The sequence below is a fragment of the Blennius ocellaris genome, assembly GCF_963422515.1.
Source record: "Blennius ocellaris genome assembly, chromosome: 5".
NCBI lineage: Eukaryota > Metazoa > Chordata > Actinopteri > Blenniiformes > Blenniidae > Blennius > Blennius ocellaris.
In genome coordinates this window covers 29,120,506-29,141,768 of record NC_137654.1, presented here as the reverse complement: position 1 = coordinate 29,141,768, position 21,263 = coordinate 29,120,506, and the positions used below count along the sequence as shown (strand labels likewise).

Genomic DNA, 21,263 nt, shown 5'->3' with positions numbered 1-21,263 from the left:
TCACCTGACACTCTTGCCCAGGATGTGCTTGTAGAAGCTGCGGGTGAAGTAACACTCCAGTAACCGGTTGTCGTAGACCGCCTTGGCCACGACGCGCCCCACAAACTTGAAGTAGCTGAGGTGGTTGGGGTTGCAGTGGGACGAGGGGTTGATGGTGTAGGTGACGCGGTCGCCCGGCGAAGTGCGGAACAGGGCGTACATGGGGTTGAACATCTCCCGGGAGATGATCATGTACCACTCCCTCAGCAGGCCGCCGGCGTCCTGGCCCTCCTCCCCTTCAAACACGATGTACCTGCAGGGGGGAGAGGCGGCAGAGCGCGACGTGGGGTGAGCGCCTCTGGGACGGGGGGAAACCGGACGGGCGCCGGGCGTCGGGGAGCAATGGGGTCTTACAGCCGGTTCTTCATGTCCTCTGGGCTTTTGCGATGCAGCTCCCGGTAGGAGTCCTCGAACACGTGGTCTCTCCTCACGTGCACGGCCATGTCCTCCTTCCTCAGGCCTTCGTCCAGTCGCTCCAGCTCCTGGCGGAAATACCTGCAGACGACGGCGAGCGGCATCGAAACGTCAGTGACTTTCATATTAAAATAAACTCGCCTGGTCATTTGTTGCCAGGATGATCCCGCTTACTTCCTCTTGACGTCAAAGTCCAGGATGCGTATGTAGTCGACCAGGACGGCGAAAGGCCCGTCGGCCAAGTGAGTGGTGGACTGGCGCAGGATCTGATTCAGCACAGTGCGGTGAGTTTCTAAACAGTAGGGGGGGGGGGGGGGACAAACACTCCTATTAGACATCGCAGCACATGAGAACAAAGACTTGTCCCGCCACTTTCAAGCGTTTGGGGCTCACCAGCAAACCGGAGGAACTTCTGGGTGTCCGGCGGCAGGTTTGAGGAGATGTGCATGGACGACGGCTCCCTGGAGAAGAACGGGTCCAGGGACGACGGCGTGGCGGGGGTGAGCGGCGCCGGGGAGAGGGGAGGGGGCTCGTCCTTGATGTGAGACAGCTGGCTCTCCCGCGTGTCCCTCACGGGAGGTTTGCTCTCGCGCTCCGTGGCGTGGACCAAGAAGAAGGCCTCCACTGCGGGTTGAAGCACTGAGGAGAAGCGGGACGGGGGGGACGGTCAGCTACGTCTCGACGCCGCAGGACGCAGCGAGAAAACCTTCAACCTACCGAGCACGGCGTGCTGGTCGTGGGACTCCTCCAGCTCCTTCAGGCACTCCCCCAGCATGTCCCACAGCTCATCCAGCAACAGCTGCTCGCTCAGCAGAGGCAGGTCTGGAAGTCTCTCCTCGTTCTCCGACTGGCCATTCCCTTCCTCGTCTGGACAAACAATAAATAAGCACTGCTGTCAAAGAGCCGCTCAGACACTTCACAACCATGTTAAGAGGTGGTTAATAGTGAGGATGTAAATGATACGGGAGCCAAGGGTTGACATGTCTTACCCAGAGGCGGCGGGTCCTGGTCCAGAGGAGACGGCTGGTCCACGTCCATTGGAGAGTCGTCTCTCTGCGCTGCCTGAGCGTCTGATACCGACTGCACTTCAGACTATGAGAAATTAAAACCAGAGACAGAATGAGGTAAAGGGGAGGGAGGGAGGGAGGGGTAGAAAAAAGTAGATGATTCATGATTAACATGACAGCTCTTTTCATTTTGAGCGAGACTGCCATGCAAAAAAAAAATCACATTCCCATGATCCACCGAGAGAAAGTAGGAAGTCAGTAGGGGAGGAGGGGAGGGCCAAAAGCATGAAGCCACGTCAGCCAGCAAACAGACATCAGGGGAACCGGTCAGGCAGTACATTCACATTCACTCCGTCACAAATGGAAGTTGTCAGTGCAAAAAAACCCGACACACAATGCAGTTAATCACAGGCAGATCTGTCCCGAGTCAGAGCAGCAGAGTGAGACGTCACAATGCATAAACCAGCTTTGGCGACTCTACACTGCCTTTTTACAAAAAATAGAAAACCATCAATTGGTTACAACATAAAAGGATTTGTATACAGATTATTGGGTTAGCTTATTTTTCCAAATGCACAAAGCAAAAGTAGTACAAGCAAAGTTAAATTAAGCGTTTGTCACGTTAATAGCCGATGGTCATTTTTATAAGCATTTATATTGATGACTCCTCCGGTAACTCTGAGCTGTGATGGCCGTAGAGCGAGCCAACATGTTCCTATTCAACGGTCTCCGACGAGGGTGTGTGTGTGTGTGTGTGTGTGTGCGGTGTGTATGCCTGCTGTCAGTGCGGCCCATGCTAACCGTGGCAGCAGCAGCCGTGCCAGCAGGGGGAGCAGCGCCAGTGGGAGCATGTGGGGCTGCCGCTGAGGATCCAGCAGCGACGACGGCGGCGGAGGCAGAAGGGGCAGTGGGTGGGGGGGCCTGTTGTAGCCGGCGTGCCCTCTGTCCCTCTCTCACCATCTGGATGATGGCGTCGGCCTCGGCCTCCAGCTGACGCACCGCAGCCTGGATGCTGCTGGCAGAGCCCAGGCTGGAGGAGCCTGGTCGTTGGGAAAGAGCGGGTGAGGGAAGGTCTCGGTAACGTCACGCTCGCCTCAGAGAATAACGTTCCATATTAAAAACCCATTTTCTCACCTAACCGACCCGTCTGCTTGGCCTTCTTGTTGGCGCGTCGCGTGTCCTCGCGCAGCTGGATGATGACCTGCAGCACTCGCAAGAAGAACTTCTGCGTGGACGTTTTGGAGGTGAGCGAGCTCATGCAGGGAAGTTGCAGCTCCCGGCCTCCCAGCGTGCGTTTCTGCGCCGCCACAATCACCACACTCTCTGAACCATCGAACCTGTGCCCCGGCCAACAAACGCACAAAAACAAAAATAAATTGCAGTTACGTTATATTAAACATTACATGCGTACAGTATGTCGCCCTTTCTCACTCTCTCCCTCTCGCTCGCTCTCCCACGAAGCAGCTTGAGTAACATGAATGATCCCTAGCTAACCTGCTGGTCATCTTCCCCTTCAGCCTGGCCGATATGGAGGAGTCCTCCGGAGGAGCATCTGGGGAGTGAGAATCTGCTTGTGCTCGTCTCTGCTGCTCCAGGTTATACTCTCGCAGTTCAGCCAGCAATGTGCCTGAGAAAGAGGGGGGGTGGGGTGGGGGGAGGGGAAGTGTAAGTGTGCGGAAAACATCTTTTCTAACCTAAGCCTTCATGTGGAGCGGCAGCACTGACCGATCTGTTTGCACAGAGTGTATCCGAGGTGTCTGGCGCCGCTGAGCAGCAGCCTGAGGACAGTGTCTCTGGTGGCTCCGTCTCCTCTGGACAGCTGCAGCAGAATGTTTGCTGCATCCTCCAGACCCTCCTCTGAACACGAGTGAGATGTCAGCACCTTGGAATAAAGAAATATAGAAATAGGCGTTAGACATATCCGGGATAATTACTCCAATAGGTGAAGGGAGCGAAAACAGACTAAAGCATGAATGAAGATATTTTAACAATTTAATTTAAGTGTGATGATATTCTGAGAGCTGCCATCATGATACTTCATCAGCTAATCTGTTTGGCTTCTATACGTTCCTGAATCCAGCTGAAAAGTTTCTGAATGAGCTGTCAATTCACGTCATTCTAGGTAAAATTATCAACTCAACTAGAGTGAAGACCACCGTTATAAAAATAGTGACTTTATATACACAGACATCAAGAGCAGTAACAGAATTGGTCAAGTTCAGGTTGTCAATTTCTAACTGATGATTTCTTCCTTACCTCCACAGAAAGCTGAAGCTGTTTCTCTGTCAGTCCACTGGAAGCCATCTTGTCACTCTCTGTAATGCTCATAGTGCCCCTCTGTTTACCTGAAAAAGCAAAATAACTCAATTAAAACAAATCCTTTTGTAATGAAACAAGTTCCACTTGCTGTTATGGCATAAATCTTAAAACAGCTGATGGCTCATTGTGACGTCACCACTACCTGCAGCGCTTGCTCCAGTAGACGTGGGTATACAGATTGTGGTTGAGGACGCCTGGGAGGCTGCTAGACTTGTCCCTGAGGATGACCCCTGGACTGCAGTTCCAGCAGAAGCTCCTGGGACCGTCACAGTCGGCTGGATGGATCCTACTGGCACCACGGTCTGCGTTGGGCCTGGGGCCGCGGCTCCTGAGCTGGCGGCCGTGCTGGGGTTGGCACCCTGCGGGGTGGGATGGCCCGCGGGCACCTCGGTGGCCTTGTTGTCGGGGAGGGCAATGGATATGAGGGAGAGCAGGCGCAGCAGCTTTTCGGTGAGCAAGGAACTCCGTCTGATGACAGGGTGGGACAGCATGTTCATCAGCTGGCCGAGGGGGGAGGTCTCCAAGCTGAACTGGGCTCCCTCGGCCTCGGCACTGCCGCCCAGGGGCACCGTCTTCATCGAGGCTTTGCCCTTACGGCTCACATTCATGTTGTCGAGCTTGACCAGCAGGTCCCAAAAATCAGTAGAGATTCCTAGAGACTGGGGAGTGGCGATGGAGGACCCCAAGGAATTCTGGGTGTTTGAGGCAATGGGGGTGCTCTGGGACTGTGATCCCGACCTGGAGACTCCACCTCCGCCTCCACCCCCTCCCCCGACCGCCGCAGGGCCAGAGCAGAGACGAGAATCCAGGTCGGACGACGAAGCGGACAGATCTTTACAGCGTTGCTGGGTGAAGTGGCTCGGGAAAACCTGCAAGGAGAAAGCGGAAGGTAAATAATTGAATTATTGCCGCGGAGAACAGACAGTGGATATTAACGCAGAAACTAGGATGTTCACCTTAGCTAGCTGAATGAGCGTGTCCAACACGTGTCGACAGACCACTGGAGCAGCTTGTGGGTGGATGTGAACAGTAGAGCCTCCTCCTCCTCCAGCGCAGGCGACTCCTGCTGCAGCGCTCGACATGCCTCCACCCAGAGTTCCAGATCCGGTGGCGCTCCCGGTGGAGTGCCGGTCAGCATGCTTCCTACCTGATGCCCTCTGAATCTGGAAAATATTTGTCCGACAGCCCAGAGCGGCATCCATAGAAACTGACAGCCAGGAGAGCTGGCTGGAGCTGCGCGACTCCACCCTGTTCAGTAGCTGCAAGGAGGAGGACGAGTATGACGAGGACGACGAGGAGAGGGAGGAAGCAGCCGAGCCCTTCGCTCCACAGCCGCCCTGGGCGCTCCGCTTCCCCCGGGAGTCTTCGAGACGCGACGTCTCCACACACACCTCGCTCTCGCTGCTGCGTTGGAGGATGGACAGCAGGCTGCGGATGACCCACCCGCGCGTCTGCGAATGGTAGCAGAGGTTCCTGAGCACGCGGTGCAGGCGGCTGGTGTTCAGCTTCGGTTCATCCACGAACAGCAGAACCAGCAGGCAGGACAAGGCCTCGTGGTCGAGCAGAAGTCGCCCGCGCAGGCGCAGCAACGAGTCCACGCTTGAACTTGACGGCCTGAGAAAACAAATGCGCAAGATCTGAACCTGGGAACAGACATTTTCATTGATACGAGTGTTTCAATTATGTTCAGTTAACGGGGAGGAATAAATGGCATACGAGATCCACAAAGCTTTGAACCAGCAATTGTCATTTAAAAGAAAATTTCCAAAACATTTTGTTCTCAAAACTTGCAAAAGTGTTTTTACCTGTGATTCGTTCCTCCCCCCATCTGAAACGTGCCTCCTCTCTGTACGGCCAGCCGAGTGTACTGGACCCCGCGGTTGCTCCCCAGCCGACTAGTGAAGGCTGGCGAGCGCAGGATGGCCGACAGGGCTGAAGACGAGCTGTGGCCAAACAGCCTTTCGTGCATCAGTTGCCTCTGGCGCGCTTCTTGTTCTCGGCGCAGCGCGGCAGCTTCCGCGGCGATGTCGGGGGGCATGACGGCCAACACGCTGTCCTCCATGTCCTCCAGGACACTGCGACGGAGCTCCGAGGGCAAAGTCTGGATGAAAGTGACTGGATCCAGAGGGGTGTCGCCCTGTGGGGGCTGCTGGGCAAGTTCCCTACGTTGCTGCTCCGCTCGTTGCTGGGCAAGAACCTGAGATGATAAATGGTGCATTTAGCCAAGTGAAAGGTCTATTTTTTTTTTTTTATCTACTACAATAAATTTCCCCGTCTCTCACCTCCTCCTGGATGGCAGGTGGCAAAGCCGCCAGGAACTCTGGGCTGACCTCGGTGACCCCTGGTCCTCCCAGCACAGGTGCAGTCGACGTGGGGAGGGTTGTAGCAGCGGGAGGACGGGAAGGCGGCCTGATGCCAAGCTGATTTTGCAGCACCTCTCGACGGATGTCCTCGGGAAGAGCGGCCAGGAAGGAGGGATCTACCCCCTCTGGCAAACTGATACCTGCCAAGACAGAAATAGAGATAGGAAAAAAATTAGATAAAAGATTTTTATACTAGAACAAAAAAGAAAAAAATTAAGGGATACACGTTTATTCTCGTTTCTCTTCTTTTACCTGCGAGAGGATCCTCATCATCATTGCTGGTGGATGGAAGCGGCTCCTCCTGAATAGCCTGAGACTGGCTGTCAGCGCTGTCACTCCGAGGCATCGTCTCCCCGGGAGAAGAAACCGAAGTAGAGCTGCCAAGACACGAGGACAAGACTCACTCAACCAAAAACATGCGACCTCTTTAATAAATTGAGAAATTAATGGTGTTATGACTGCCTGATACAAAACTCTAAAGTTTGGATCTCAAATAAACACCTTAAACAGAACATGACAAAGAAAACAGGGACTCGGCGAATAAAGAGAGCAAACAAAAATCTATTTTTTTTAGCAGGTACTACACTGGGAAACGATGAGACTTCACATTACTTACCCAGTATCTGCGTCAGTCTGCCTGTCGGTCAGCCCGCTCTCCCCACTACCGGAGAGCTCCTGGGACAGCTGGGTGGTTTGAGCGGGATTGGGGGCAGCTTCTTCTTGGGTGGCAGACGCAGGGCTGCTGGTATCCATAGGCGACCCTTCAAGCTGTGACACGCCAACTGCTGCTGGCTCTGCATTCTCCACGATGTCTGGACTCAGGGAAGCTGAAGGGTTAAAAAAGGAAATGTGAAGAAATGTCTCTGTTCTGACTGCACAAAAATCTGAATTCCCCAAAATACTGCAGAGTTAACCTCAATTAACATAATTTACATTATAAATCCTTGCTGTGGACCAGTCTTTACAAATAGTGTTCAAAGTTAGTCTACCTTCCCTGCCTTCATCCAACGCTCCTCCACCTCCACCGACTCTCTCACCGATTGTGGGCGCCGGGGACATTTCCATCTGAGATGCCTCCGCTTCACTGTTTGGCCTGTCAGCTGCCGACAGGGGAGGAAGGCCGGCCCTCGCCAGAACGGCGAGCGTGCTGGCGTGCGACTCGGCCAGGAGCAGGTCAGATATAGGCTGGTGGACCTGCTGACTGATGGCCGTCTCCAGAGAGACCAGGGCCTGTTCGTGCGGCGCGGGTGTGGTGGGAGTGACTTCTCCAGATGGCGGGGCGGTGAGGAAGCCCTCCGAGACCCGGGGTGGGTCCAGGCATGACACCGAGCCGCCCTGGGCTTGCTCGCCCTCTGCAACGTCCACAGAGAAAGGGTGTTTGGAGTCACGTAAACCAAGAATAAAAAGCTCAATAAATAGATTGAAACACGAGAAAAAAAAATAAAAACAATCATTACAAAATCAATCAACAGTAACATGATCTCATGTGCATCCTTTCATTACAACAGTAGGAGTACACAGCTGATGACATGTGGTCGTTACAAACATTTTGAAAGGTGATACTGTTTAAAGGTCAAAACAGTGCAAACAGAGTCAGACGACAACAACAATAGACTCATCGATTATTTTCCACATAGATGCTTGGGGCCTTCCCTGAGGAAGGCAGTAAGTTGTATAGTTATCTCCTAAGCGGGGTGCACAATCCTGATCCCCAACAACAACACAACTTACTACCTCACCACAGCAAAGGCGGCTGCAGGAAAATACAAAGCAACACGTGAGGTGCAATATCAACATGTAGACAATTACATTTCCATAGTTTTAAATTTACATTCAGGAAACACAAACTATCTTTCTGCAACGGAAGACGTCGAGCTGGTATGGCGCTGCCATAAGAAAGACAGTAGACTGTATAGTTATCTCCCAGATCTGGTGTGATCCTAAAACTATACAAACTACTACCTCATCCCACAGCACGCAAAGCAAGCTGGCTGCTTGTTCTTCACTGGGCTGTCCAACCGAGAGGCGATAATGCATTATGCTGTGAATAAAAAGTAATCATCCAGCTATATAAACATCAGTACCTGCAGTGTTCTCTGCACCATTAACAGTCCCCAATCCAGAACCCTATCAAAAATGGAGAAAAACAAGTTTACAAAAATCGTAATAGAGCCCAGCAAAAGAGGCATACAATGCGACTCTCCTCCCAAAAGCCCAGCAGACACTGTGTGACTACCTGCAGGTTCTGCTCTCTGGCCTGTTCTGCACCAGAGGCCCTCCTCTCATTCTGCTTAGACTCCTCCTCCTCAGCCAGTTGCCTCCTCCTCTTCTCCCGACGCTCCTCCAGCTCCTCATCTCGCAAATTCTCCAGATGCTGCAGGATTGGCACCTTCACGACTGAAGACAAACAAGTTGTTCTTGGCATTAACCGATACAAGTGTCCAAGTCAATAATGTGACAGAAAAATACATTTTTATGGCAAAGAAACTATTGTGTAATTACATTACAAGTGCAGTGTAATTAAATAAAATGTACATCCATATTACTTCGATTTAGATACGACTGTTTAATCAATATACCTGCAACACAGTCGTGCATACTCTCGGCATCGAGCACTTTACACTCATCTGTCCATCTCGTTAAGGCAGTGGGAATACTGGAGAGGGTGCCTATAAAGAAAGAAATATACATGAAATACATGTTGGGAAGTTGTGGATTGTCATTTCACTGATTCAATGTTTTACCACCATCACTTTACTGCTCACCTGCTTGCCCCCCAGTACTGCTCTGCTCGTGGAAAAAGTCGTCCAACAACTCGTCATCGGAACGAGCGATGATATGCACGTCCTCGTTTCCAACCAGGAGGCGTGCACGACCACGGGACTGAAGAGGCAAAGAGCTAGAGAGCTGCAAGATGTCTGCTGCCGCACTGGGGCCCAACAATCTGAAGAAAATGAAGGAGAGACACATTTTTTTTGTTATGAATCTCAAACAGGAAAGCGAGTGCAACCATTACTCGTGAGCTGTGGCATTTAAGCACAGCAGCAAAGACGAACGTGGCTTCACCTCTGCAGGATGAGTGGAGGGTTGGGCTGGCGGTTGCCAGGATAGTGGACGTGTATGGTGTGTCCGCTGTTTGCAGTGAGCTGGCGCAGAGTACGCTGGCTGCGTCCCATGCCCTGCGCCAGCCGGCTGCTGGTGCCTGCCACACCTAGGGTGAGGGAACCGTGGTCAGCGTGACGCACCATCAGTGGGTGGGAGCTAGGGATGTTTCCTGGGGAGGGAGGGATGTCAGCTGATGGAAAGAATAACAAAACAGTAGGCAGACATTAGGGGAACAGCTCTGGCACAAACCCCAAGAACCATTTTGGAAATATAGTCAAGTTTGAAATTTTTGTTTACATCTCCTTTGTGAAGTATTTTTGTTTTTACCATAGCATGAGGACAAGGGCAACAATCTGATAAAACTGTAACTCCTAAATACAAGCTACACTTGAATATGTACAAAATCATTAATTATAGAAATAGATTCACTGTATTGGCTTCCAAACAATAATTTGATATTTCGAGTATCATAGATCATAGATTCATCATAGATCATAGATATCATAAATTCGACAATCTGATCACAGTGAACTTCAGGAGGAAAGTCAAGTCTCACCATTGTTGGAGAACATGTTGTCAAACTCAATGATGAGATCGTCGTCCCTGTCAAATCTCTCGAAGCGGATGTGAGGCGCAGCATTGATGTCGGGAAAATCTTCGTCCAACTCCATTTCTGAGCCTTCATCATCGTCATCCTCGTCCCCTTCCTCATCATCCTTCAGAAAAAGTAGCGGACGCGAGTCCTCAGTACCGACAAACAACACTTTACTGGACACACTGCAACGATGCATACCTGATCCTCCTCTTCCTCTTCCTCCTCCTCCTCTTCTTCATCCTGACTGTCTTCATCATCATTGCTGCCACTGGAATCCTCTTCCTGTGTGTGTTCTTCGTCCTCAGGTTCGAGAATGTTCATGGAATCTGATGATACAGAAGCAACTGCTTAAGATAAAATCTTCAATAGATTAAAAAAAAGAAAAAGAAGAAGCAATCATGAAGACAAGTAAAAGAAGCCATTAATAATAATAACGCATCAAGGTCTCACCTTCACGGTTGGCCTGAAGAGTTGATGCCTGACTAATGTTGGAAGGAGCTTCGTCCATCAACACATCCTCTTGTGATTCATCTTCGCCGCTGCGCCCCACTAAACGCAACAGAAAACCAGTGATGCAGCAACTCCACTGGTGTTTACACTCAGGACACATTACTCCATTACCGAAGTACTTTCACTTTTCATCACGCAGGTAAACACATTTAAATAAAATCCTCTTATCAAGTGACATTAAAAGTTTTCCACAAAACGTCTATCTAAAACATTTTGAGCTTTTTACCAATGATGGTGCTGTTGACGGTGCCAGCGTCTCTTTCCAACAACTCGTCAATCAGATCCACCAGCTCATTCTCCACCTGCACGAACAGGACAAGACACACAAACTCTTTGTGAGTTACAGAACGACTGACGAGAAGATAAAAGCACGAAAAATCTAATTGTCAACCGTTAATTATAACCACATTGTACCATCTAATGTTAATTTACCTGCATGGCTTGTGTGCTGAGAACTTCTGGCTGCCCAGCAATGACCACGGTGTCGCCCTCCGTTTCTCCATCCATGAGGTCAGTGTCCGTTCCCTGCACCCTGTGGCTGCCGTCTACTGGCTCCGCCTCACCAGACTCCCCTGAAAGAGATGCCACACGTCAGCGAGAGACATTCCGGGAATGACGGGACGCACGACGAACTCCGTCCGTCTCATGTGGATACCTTGGTCCTGAGTGTTGCTGTTGCTATCCCGTGCAGTGCCCACAGTGTCATGCTCTGGCTTGTTCTTACTGGAGCCTCCTTTGCCTCCAAACAGACTGCTGGGCTGGTTAACGATGCGCGACAGAGTCTCCAGAGGCTTCAGGGCAGCGTTCACTGTGTTGGCCATGTTGGGACTAAAGCAAATGGTGAGATGTCAAATGAGGGCATAATTCTTCTATACACATTATAAAAGGTTATTTCCATTCTTAAAGCCCGCTTCGTTTCAATGAATAGACTGAAATTGTTTACCTGGACAAGTCCAAGCTGTGGGGCACGCGAGCCAAGTCATTGACCAGACCTTTTTTGAGGAAGAGCCGTATGATGTTGTTCATGCCATTATGCTGAGTCTTGGCCGCGGCTGTGCTATAAAAACTGGATGTGGAGGGACACGACTCCATGATGGTGCTGATGATGCACATCACTGCCTGAAGCCTGCAAAACGAGTGAACCGGACAGAGTGAGAATGTGTTTGGAACTACCGATATAAGCGAGTGTCCATTGAATTTACAGTATCCATGTGAGGCTGACGTTCTATTTCTTTACAGCTTACCTGGCATGCTTCTCTGCACCCTCTGCCATTGCCAGGGCTCGGCTGAGGGCGGCCTTGACCTCATTCACCAGGGCCACCTGAGCATCAGTGCCTGTGCCAGCAGCTGCGAGGCTTGCTAGGAAGAGACGTGCCAATGCTGGGGTGTCCTTGTCCTCGGAGTTCTGGGTGTGTGGCAGCAGGTGATCGAGCACGAAGGCTAAAACACTGCAGTCCTGGTTAGAAGAAAATATTATCAGAAAAAAAAGTTAAGGGGAAGATAAAATACAAAAGGCATGGCAGTACAAAGGTGACTTTGTTCCCGTACCTCCTTAATGAGCTCAGACTGTCCAGCCGTGTAGCAGTAGGAGGCGATCAGGGTGGCGATGCCCACGTAAGAGCGCACCAGCTCAGCCAGCAGTCTCAGGATGGTCGAGGTCGGCATTAAAGGCTTGCTCGCCTTAACCTTGGCCGCTTTGCTTTCTTCTGAAGTGGTACTTTTCTCTCCCTCTTGCTCTTTCTTCTCCTCTCGCATTTCTTCTGGTGTGGAGGCTGGCGGGAGTAAACACCGAAAAGGTCAAGGGAAATAACCCGAAGAATACGATACTGCTCGAAGCGCAAGCTTTTCTGAAAAGAACGATACACATTTTGTAGGATCACATCAGATTCATCTTACCTTCTCCTTGTGGCGTTCCCGACTGTGAAGACTCAGCCACGCCCCCGTCAGCCGAAAACACTTGAGTCTGAGAGGAAGAGATGGAGTTCAGGAAACAAGTGCCATGTTTTAATAAACGAGAAGAACAAGTTGCTTGTCAATCAGACTTACATTGATATGGAAAGCAGACTGGGAGTCAAAGTCACTGCCCTGCCGAGTGAGTCGGTACTGTTGGTAAACATCATCACCTACATCTTGCAAAATCTGACACAGGTCCTGAGCACCGGGCACGGCTGCAGCACGCTCTTCTGGACGCTCAGCTGTAACGCGCAACAACACACACGGAACTGAAACACTCAAATGAATACGAGAATTAAATCTTCTGCAAAGAGCCGTATGGATTTTTAGAAGAATGCCTTACGTTCTTCGGGAGCATGGTAGGCAGCCAACGCATTGAGCATGTCATAGATGACCTCCTTAATAGTGTCCGGGATCGTTGGCAAAGCAGACAGCTTCAGAGGAGTGGTCTTCACCAGCTGGACAGCGTTTGGTCCTTTAATCCGAAGGTTCTCGAACTCGTCATCGGAGGCTGTAGAGATACAACCCATGTTAGACTTCAAACATTTAAGTGGATGGATACAGCCATCAGATAGATCTGCCAGATTTGCCACACTAGTGACTTCAAATCAAATTAGATGTGATCAAATGCCAGATTTTGTTTCGAAGACTCGAAATAGTTGCACACTCACTTGTTCCAGCTCCGCGAGGTGCTGGCAGAGCAATGCGGACGCAATTGCTGGCAGTTTCAGCAAAGCATTCGGGGTTCCGGCAAGCGGCAGGGCCCAGGACACGGAGGATATAGTTGATTTCTCTGGAGCCGAGGCTGCCCGAGACGACTCCCGAGGTGGTGCTACCTGCTCCACTGGTCACGGCCGACCTCACCACCTGGAAATCAGATCGATGAAAATTGAGACTTTGGAGAAAATCTTGCTCTTAACGAGCATCGGACGAGTATTAGTAGTACCACGTGCACTGATACGAGACTCACCTTCTCCATTGTGTGCCGCAGCGTGGCGGGATCTTCGATGATGTGTCTGAACAGCAGAGTAACGAGTGGGGTGAAGCCATTGAAGCCGGAGCTTTGAGTCAGCCCCAGAATCATCCGCGTGCTCTTCAACTCGGCAAACATCATTGCATAGTGGTGGTTGCGGGTAAGGCGTAAACACAGACGCAGTGTGGCATGAAGGGTGTCGGGGTCGACGGGAACGCTGATCATACTGACACAGGCCCGAATGAGAACGGTGGTCATGTCCTCCGACAGACCTTGCACAACAATGTCCGTTCCCTGAGTGCAGTCAGACTCTTGGGAAGGCGGGGGGACAGTCGTGGTCTCCTTCAACTGACTCGAATCATCTTTCGGAGCGCTCATCTCCACTGCCGTCCCCGAGTCGATGTCGGTCTGGGTTTCATCAACTTTGGCCCTCTCCCCCTCCTCGCGCTCCGAGTCGGCAACACTACCAGTCTTGGGAGGCTTGGAAATGCGAGGCACTCTCTGGACAGTCAACATCACGGGTCTCCTGTTACCGGTCTCTTCATTCACCTGTTTAACAAATTGGTTTTGGACAGCGATAAGTTCCAGCAAACCTTTGAGACAGCCGTTCAATGCGGGCAACAGTTGTCAGCGGTAAAAAAACTGTGTATACCTGCACCATGGTGTTAAATTGTACAGTGTATCTCCGGCGTCCAGCTGTGAAGCGCACACTGCTCTCTCCGGCCCTCCATGCTGAGTCTATGGTGCTGTTGTTAGAAGCACTGTAGCTGCACCAACGACCGGAGCGGTCATCGAACCATCGCCAGTTGTTTCCATTGGGCTGCAGATACTAAAAGCACAAAGAGAATTCATTTATTGTACACAAAAGGAGAAAACACTTAAGACAAAAACAAGAGAGCAAAAGCTGTAGATGCAGAAACACCATTAGAGATTTAAAAAGGCTGCCAGTTGACAGTGCTTCTTTCTTCACCCTCTGTTCTCAATATTGAGAAAGAATACTTTCTATGCAACTGCTTTCAACTCTGTAGCTCCGCTTTCTACCTTGTTCATCTGTTCTCTGCGCTTTGAAGAGACTGCCATCTTCTCATAGAAGTCAATGATCAACAGCACGGGTGTGATCCATCTGTGAAAAAAATCAAACATTGACGCCAAAGGCAACTTGGATAAAACTGATATAGAAGACATAAAAATGTATGATTACAAGCTGGCATTAAAGGCAACAAAAGAATGAACGCAGGGCTACGCAAAACGTACTTTGGCGTCTGGATGTCTTTGTGTTCTTTAGCTGCTTGCAGGCACGGCTGCACAACTTCAAGTAGCTTGATCAACAAGTCCAGAATGCCGCTGTTCTCCACCACTCTGGCTCCTAATAGCTTCAGTTCCTGTAATGAAAACAAGCTTGGCTTGAACCGTTCCACCCATTAGGAATGAATACCGTCTGATCTTCACTTCCATTACCTCGAAGAGCAGCGTAAGCAGCAAGATCCTTGTGGCCAGCTTGGAGGCCTGGGGAAGTGTGGCCATCTGCCGGGTCCACTCCGATACCGTCTTTGTGTCACTGGTCGTCAGGGGCTCGGCCGCCTTGATCAGCACGTCTGCTGCTTCCCACACCTACAAGCAAATAACAATCAATCAGCCTGGAGGCGGTGTACGAGTGTCAACCCACACAATCCTTTACAGTTTGTGACATTTTTGTTGTGAAGAAAGCAAAAACTGAAGATATTGTTACTGCTGTTTGTAATAAAGCAAAAATAGACTGCTCCATTTACAGGCATATATAATTGATAAAAACACAAAGCTACAATACACGCAATCTGAAAGGCTCCGACAAATCACATTAAATTAACATAAAACCCACAACTTTCAAATAAAAACCAACTTATCAGTTCAACATTTTTTCTTTTGGGAAAGTGAATCTTAATTCTGAAACCAAATATTGTAAACAGAAGTAGCATATTGTCTCATAAGTTTCATCAGTCTAAAAATGTGCCGTGAGAAAACAACAAAAACATGTACTGGTGGTTGAGTTGCATTCATTTTTATTATTACAATTAAATTTTTGCCGCTTTCCCCTCCAACTTTCTTCTACATATTGTATAATTTGTTTAGATTTTATTGGCGCCGTCTGACAAACAAAGAAGCAATTTATATATTTTTAGCAGTATTCTGCTGTCATACAGTGATACCTAGTTGTCCCAGATGGCATGTATATTTTGATAAACAAATCTCTTCTTCCTTCCATGTCACATTATCTGCCAAACAACTAACAAAACTTAAAACAGGCATCTACTGACCTGGTTGACAACTTGGCCCAGAATAAGGTCCCTGTACTCTGGGCCGCTCCTCTTGATGGCGGTCATCAGCAGATCGCACAGCCGGTAAACTGTGTCCGGCAGCTCATCCAGGAGGTGGAAGCAGCCAGGTAGCATAGAGTCAGTGAAGGTATGTAGCTCCTGGGGGTCCAATGGCTCGGCCTCCATAAAGCGCTCCAGGCAGCGTGCCTCCTCCTCCTCTGCCCGCTCCCTGGCCCGCCGATCCTCCTCCTCGCGACGGCGTGCCGCTTCCTGAAACGGAACACAGGAACAATGTCAACGCTTGCCCAACAAAAGACTGGGAGCTAATGAATAATTGAGGATGTGCAGTAAAAATGACACACCTCAGGTGAGTCAGAGCGTTGCTCCATGCTGACCTCTTGTCCAAGTGACATGGCAATGGCCCTCATCATCTGGTCTTCCTCGGACATCGTCAGGTCCTGGACAAAACCAGAGCAACGTCGTCAGCGGTCTGGAGTTTCACGTGTTGAACACACTTGTGAAACTCCCGTTTGCGAGGCCTTACTCTGACCGCTCCGCCAAGGAGCGGAGGAGGGTGGGTGAGCAGGTACTCCGTGGCCTGCTCCATGGTGCTGGTGTTCAGTAGAGCCTCCATGGCATGCTCTCTGGAGAAGCCCATGTCCATGAGCTGGAAGAGGACAAACAAGCACGGCACTGATGTGATAAACAAAGCATGGGAATGGGGTCTGGGAATTATCAGGTTGACGTTATGAAGCTAGAAATGCCAAGTAAACGGAGGGATGGATGATCAAGCTCATCAAACGTCTTCCAGGCCTCGGGATATGGCCTTTCTTCCTTCTAATACACTCAACTGAACCTTTTCCCCCTCAAAACAAACTTGTCAGAGGTCCCCATTCACTGACTATTCCTTCACTTCTTTCCATTCTCCTCCTCCTCTCTGATGGCTCTTATACCTGCTGGACCTGCTGCTGGTGGACCTGTGCGTGATTCTCGCTGCCTCTGCGTGTTCCCTGTTATAAAACAAACGGTAGCCTGAGATTCAGTACATGGCCTTCCTGAGAAAGTGTAATTATGTAGTTAGCCTGTGCTGACAACAAAAAAAAAAAAGTACTGACATGACTTCAGGGACAAACCACAGCTGGCAAGTAGAAAAAGCCGAGAAACAAACTACTACACAGATAAGAATGAACGAGGGAAAACAGATGTCAACAGACTTTGAACCCAGAGAGAAAATTTAAGTATTAAAACAGAGTCACACAGATCAGCAAAGATCTACAATCAAGTGAAAAAGCTGAAGTAGTACGAGACAACTTTCTCACATACCTGTGTGAGCTGAGCCTGGTTAACCTGTGGTTCGCGGCGAGGGGTAGAATTGGTGGAATCGTCCGCTGATCCTCCGGCAGGCACCGCAGCAGGGGTTCCACTGACTGGGGGCGCTTCACTGCCTGTTGAAGATGCTCCCGGGGCAACAGTGGGTGCCAGAGAACCAGAGGGGGTGCCTTCCTCGTCTGGGCGCACGGTCCCCTCCTTCTCCTTCGCCAGACGCTCCTGAATGACTGGTTCCCCTCTCAGGATGTGGCACAGGATCGCCAGCATGGACTCAGCCATCCTCCCACCGTAGACCTTCAATGGCTTCCTATTCCACAGACTGCGGATGCAGCTGAATGCAGCCTAGGAGATTAACAATAATAATTTTAAAAAAAACATTAAGTACAAGACAAAAATCAAAAAATGTTCTGACAATTACCCATTTTAAAAGGCAACTATCCAACCATGTGCTTCCTGTAGTTTGAACTAATATGCTGAGGCTGATACTAAAAGCAACAGTGAATACGAAATTAAGTTGCATGTTCAACTGGCTGGAAAGGAGCTCGGGAATTTGCATGCCGAGTACAGACTGACCTTCTGAGTGACTATGAGGAACCGGAGGGCGCTGAACTGAGGCATGGTGGGCGTCACCCCAGGCATCTTAGCTGGCAGGGAGTGTGGCGAGTCCAGCACAGTGCTGGGGTTAACCATCTTCTCCACCAGCATTAACCAGGCATCCAGGAACTCCCCTGTCCCGTCTGGTAGATCGGTATGCTCCAGACCCTCAGACACAGGCACCTTTCCACCCATTGACAGGGCCCAGTTAAAGGTCCTGTGAAAAAAAAAAATGTACCATAAAAATTAAGTTCCTAATTCTGGAAACTTTATGAACGACATTTATCTTTTTTTAATTCCTCACATACAAACAACAAAAAAAAAGCATAATAGGCAACAGGTACAATATTGAAGCACAATGCTTACTCGAATAAGGCATCGTGTCCCCCAGAGCAAAAGAACTTCTGCAACATGAGATGATAGGGGTACTTTCTTTCATCAAACAACATGGGTGACGTGAAGCCCACTGAGCAGATGAAGAAGGTCAGCCTGGAAGGAGAAGAAACGTATTCAGTGTGAAAGCTAACAAGCCAAGAATAAGGACCAAATGGCAGCTTGTAGTAAGTAGCCTGCTCCAACCTAAATCGAGGGGTGGGTGTGTAGGGTGGAGGCTGCCAGCTCAAACCCTTGGTGAGGAGCTTGGTGAGGGCTGAAGCAGTGGCCCGGGCGGCGGGCGTCGGTGTCGTGCCTGTGCTGGTGGCGTGGTGGGAGCGGCGCTGGCGCACTGGCGAGCCCACACACAGCTTCACCAGCAGCCCAAAAAGTTCGGCCAGAGCCCTCCCCAATCGAGACGAAGCTGCAAAGACGAATACAGAGGTTGAATTGATAGAAGTCATTGCTTAGAAACACTGAGACAAAAAAGATTCTCTCACCTGAGAGCAAGGGTTTGATTTGTTTGATGCGGGTGGCCATCGCCGGCGTTAGCTTGGACTTGGCCTTCGGATCAGTTGCAGAAGGTTCGTCCGTCTCCATAGGAGCCAGGCTGTCTCCATCTAGACCCATGCCTTCCAGCAGACCGCCGGCAGATGAATCCACAGACACTGGCTCAGATTCTGCTGGAATAAACAAAAATGTATGTATTTTTACAATTTCACACATAAAATCAGGGATTATGACTTGTTCATAAATATCATGAAAAAAAATGGACACCAAAAAAAAAAGCTTTGAGCTCATCATGTTTATCACACCACCACCCAGGGCGATTTTAATCTGCACGTCAACCAGGATAGCTCAACCACAACTAGCTCTCGCTGGACATCATTAGTGATTAGAGTGATCTTTGCGGACGAATTTGTGCCACTTGGTAACGCCAATGCGTTAGCAAAAGCAACTCTAGACTGCTTTTTTCCCCAATTGGCTTCCATTTCCTTTAACATTAAACTGCTACAGTTCCAAGAAATATTTTCAGTGTTTTCAGTGAACAAAGTGAAATGGTAGTTGTACCAGTTCTCCTGGAGCTCGAGGCTGAAGTCGCTGCAGCGCTGCCAGATGGCTTCTCCTCTTTGGGGACCAGTTTTTGCATGTCAGCCTGGCCAAACTCGCATCCTGGAGGCAGACTGTTGTGGACACACGTGAGCAGCGTTTAATGGGACTTCGGGTCAATGCAAAACTCCAAGTGAAGAAAGAGAAACTCACCTGTTTGGAGTGCAAAGGGAGAGCAGCACGGTGCTTTCCCACACCAGGGAGCAGTAGAGCTGACTCAGCTTGTTGAGGACACTTAAGCCCAGTTGTGAGCCCCACTGGTTGACTGAGATGGCTCTGATTTCACTCTGTTTATTAAGGGAGCAAAACATTTTAATACATGCTTGAAATAAAAGAACGACTTGGTCCAGCACCTGCATTTATTTGTAAATAAATTGTGACCCAAGCTGGTTCGCTATATCAAACAACTGGGCTTTTTACTATTATAATGTAACTGGATTCCTCATATTTTACAAATGTGTGTAAATAGTCTGTACATGAATAAAAACATTTATCATTCAATGCCCTATTTCGCTAGAAAATCTCCAAAGCCAGGTCAACGGAGAGGTGTTTGTGTAGCCAACATGTTTACCTGTCCTACTCTGCAGGTATGGACGAACATGAGGATGTAGGCGTGCGCCGCAGTGAGAGCATGAAGCAGCGGCGTAGCGCGGGCGGACAAGGTGGCGTCGGTGACGTGGCCCGCATTCGCCAGTTCTCTGAGAAGCACGGAGCCGCCGGGCACCTCGATCGGTCGATGGAGTGGCTCCAAAGAGGTTAAAATACTGTCCAGTTGGCAAAGGCCCTCCTGAAGAACCTTGGGCTCATGTGAGAGCGTCTATGTGGAAGAATTTAGAGTTAAAAAAAAATGTTATTAACTTTTAAAAACTGCTGAATATTAATGTTTGCAGGCTGAGAAATGACACCATCTTCACATTAATAAAACATTTTTCACGCGTACCAATATGGATTTGCAGACGCCAGCCACAGCCTGGCAGGCGGCTGACGTGGGGAAGTCGATGGGCAGGTTGGGCAAGCCCAGAATGGAGACCAGAGGCAGGAGACCCTTCTGGTTCACAAACTCCTGACAGTGGTCATCAGTGGTGTTGTTGCTCAGGATGGATTCCACAAACTTCATCTGCAAAATTATTAATTTTTTTGAATCAACTCAGTGAGTGACCCGATTATGAGAAATGCAATATTTTACAACGTAAACAAAGCAGCACCGAGAAATAAGACTGACCACATTCAGGATGTAATCCATTAAAGGAATGGGGATCCGTTCTTCAGTGCCAACCACCCTGAAAAAGAACAATTGGAACATCAAGAAAAACACCACGCTATCTGAAATGCTGTCAATCAAGTTGGGAAAAAAAGTGTTTAAATCTGTAAAGAGTTGCTGTTCTGTTCTATTGTGTTATGAACTCAGCGTCATACAGTTCAAGTGGCACTGACTGTCTGTTGCTCTCTGGTTCTCCCTGCTGCTGGCTGAATGTGTGAAGGGCTTCTTCTTCTTCTTCGTCCTCACTTGACGCTTCCTCGGCAGCATGGCTGGAGCGTGCGGGCGGCACCGCCACAGTACCATCTGCTTTCTGGATAGACGGTTTCTGGCAGATGTATTCAGGAGCTCGACCGAGGTTACAGATCTCCTCCAGTAACTGTAAAAAGAGAATTAAGAGTCCACAATCGGGCCGAAGGACTTTTGTGACACTTGGAAGGACGTGCATAAATGCATTCTTAAAAAAGCGGGACCTTTATAATGGCAGTAGTCGCATCTGTTTTCAAAGTGGGCTGGTGCCTCATGAGCTCATCCACGGCACTGCCCAAGTTGGAAGCAGTGTCACCTGAAGTCAAACCATGAAACATGTCAGTCACTGGAGAAAGTCCCTGAACAAACAATATCTGAATTCAAAAATATTTGAAAAAAACTCACCTAAAGGATCAGAGCTACGACGCCGTCGCATGGCAGGCAGATAGTCGGGGGACAAAAGCACTTTGAAGAGGCGCTCGAAGGGCTGGCACTGAACAAAGGAGTGCAGGCCTCTCGCATTCAGACAGAGGGCACTGAACACATTTGGGAGTGAACCCAAAACTTCCCGGGTAGCAGGAACCTGGGAAAAGGTGCACGAGAGAGAGAGATCATCAATCCACACTTAAGTGTTGACTATACAAACACTTCTACTCTTACGAGTTATGTGAATGATCGTAATGTAATGTCAAGCATGCAGCATGCTCAAGTCACAGCTCGCTCAGCCACATACTAAATTTGATTCACTGGTCTTTCGATTAATCACTTTTACATCTGGT

The 21,263-nt window shown here is 49.6% G+C and overlaps 1 protein-coding gene across 14 annotated transcripts in view; it reads right to left on the bottom strand.

Annotated features, from left to right (window-relative positions):
* huwe1 (HECT, UBA and WWE domain containing E3 ubiquitin protein ligase 1) overlaps nt 1–21,263 on the bottom strand; it is a 34,806-nt gene that overhangs the window by 2,173 nt on the left and 11,370 nt on the right. For 5 of the 14 annotated variants that reach the window (XM_080497269.1, XM_080497279.1, XM_080497275.1 and 2 more), the window contains 58 exons: nt 20,890–21,067; nt 20,709–20,800; nt 20,394–20,614; nt 20,200–20,257; nt 19,918–20,094; nt 19,549–19,794; nt 19,131–19,264; nt 18,939–19,051; nt 18,368–18,550; nt 18,075–18,291; nt 17,862–17,984; nt 17,475–17,712; nt 16,896–17,243; nt 16,526–16,582; nt 16,117–16,239; nt 15,935–16,030; nt 15,573–15,842; nt 14,737–14,889; nt 14,533–14,660; nt 14,320–14,401; nt 13,931–14,107; nt 13,276–13,827; nt 12,977–13,172; nt 12,649–12,816; nt 12,399–12,547; nt 12,249–12,315; nt 11,901–12,124; nt 11,597–11,808; nt 11,296–11,478; nt 11,008–11,180; nt 10,785–10,924; nt 10,579–10,654; nt 10,293–10,391; nt 10,041–10,168; nt 9,804–9,963; nt 9,209–9,437; nt 8,908–9,086; nt 8,722–8,811; nt 8,379–8,539; nt 8,227–8,269; nt 7,132–7,494; nt 6,759–6,969; nt 6,395–6,519; nt 6,062–6,282; nt 5,585–5,976; nt 4,736–5,393; nt 3,922–4,648; nt 3,717–3,805; nt 3,186–3,342; nt 2,956–3,087; nt 2,595–2,810; nt 2,262–2,500; nt 1,443–1,545; nt 1,171–1,320; nt 847–1,092; nt 628–745; nt 394–534; nt 5–292 (listed from right to left, as the gene is read on the bottom strand). In XM_080497269.1, coding sequence (XP_080353395.1) covers nt 5–292; nt 394–534; nt 628–745; nt 847–1,092; nt 1,171–1,320; nt 1,443–1,545; nt 2,262–2,500; nt 2,595–2,810; nt 2,956–3,087; nt 3,186–3,342; nt 3,717–3,805; nt 3,922–4,648; nt 4,736–5,393; nt 5,585–5,976; nt 6,062–6,282; nt 6,395–6,519; nt 6,759–6,969; nt 7,132–7,494; nt 8,227–8,269; nt 8,379–8,539; nt 8,722–8,811; nt 8,908–9,086; nt 9,209–9,437; nt 9,804–9,963; nt 10,041–10,168; nt 10,293–10,391; nt 10,579–10,654; nt 10,785–10,924; nt 11,008–11,180; nt 11,296–11,478; nt 11,597–11,808; nt 11,901–12,124; nt 12,249–12,315; nt 12,399–12,547; nt 12,649–12,816; nt 12,977–13,172; nt 13,276–13,827; nt 13,931–14,107; nt 14,320–14,401; nt 14,533–14,660; nt 14,737–14,889; nt 15,573–15,842; nt 15,935–16,030; nt 16,117–16,239; nt 16,526–16,582; nt 16,896–17,243; nt 17,475–17,712; nt 17,862–17,984; nt 18,075–18,291; nt 18,368–18,550; nt 18,939–19,051; nt 19,131–19,264; nt 19,549–19,794; nt 19,918–20,094; nt 20,200–20,257; nt 20,394–20,614; nt 20,709–20,800; nt 20,890–21,067 — 11,219 coding nt within the window. Of the gene's footprint in view, nt 1–4; nt 293–393; nt 535–627; nt 746–846; nt 1,093–1,170; nt 1,321–1,442; nt 1,546–2,261; nt 2,501–2,594; nt 2,811–2,954; nt 3,088–3,185; nt 3,343–3,716; nt 3,806–3,921; nt 4,649–4,735; nt 5,394–5,584; nt 5,977–6,061; nt 6,283–6,394; nt 6,520–6,758; nt 6,970–7,131; nt 7,495–8,226; nt 8,270–8,378; nt 8,540–8,721; nt 8,812–8,907; nt 9,087–9,208; nt 9,438–9,803; nt 9,964–10,040; nt 10,169–10,292; nt 10,392–10,578; nt 10,655–10,784; nt 10,925–11,007; nt 11,181–11,295; nt 11,479–11,596; nt 11,809–11,900; nt 12,125–12,248; nt 12,316–12,398; nt 12,548–12,648; nt 12,817–12,976; nt 13,173–13,275; nt 13,828–13,930; nt 14,108–14,319; nt 14,402–14,532; nt 14,661–14,736; nt 14,890–15,572; nt 15,843–15,934; nt 16,031–16,116; nt 16,240–16,525; nt 16,583–16,895; nt 17,244–17,474; nt 17,713–17,861; nt 17,985–18,074; nt 18,292–18,367; nt 18,551–18,938; nt 19,052–19,130; nt 19,265–19,548; nt 19,795–19,917; nt 20,095–20,199; nt 20,258–20,393; nt 20,615–20,708; nt 20,801–20,889; nt 21,068–21,263 lie in introns of all 14 variants that reach the window. The other 9 variants (XM_080497280.1, XM_080497274.1, XM_080497271.1 and 6 more) reach the window with 9 other exon arrangements.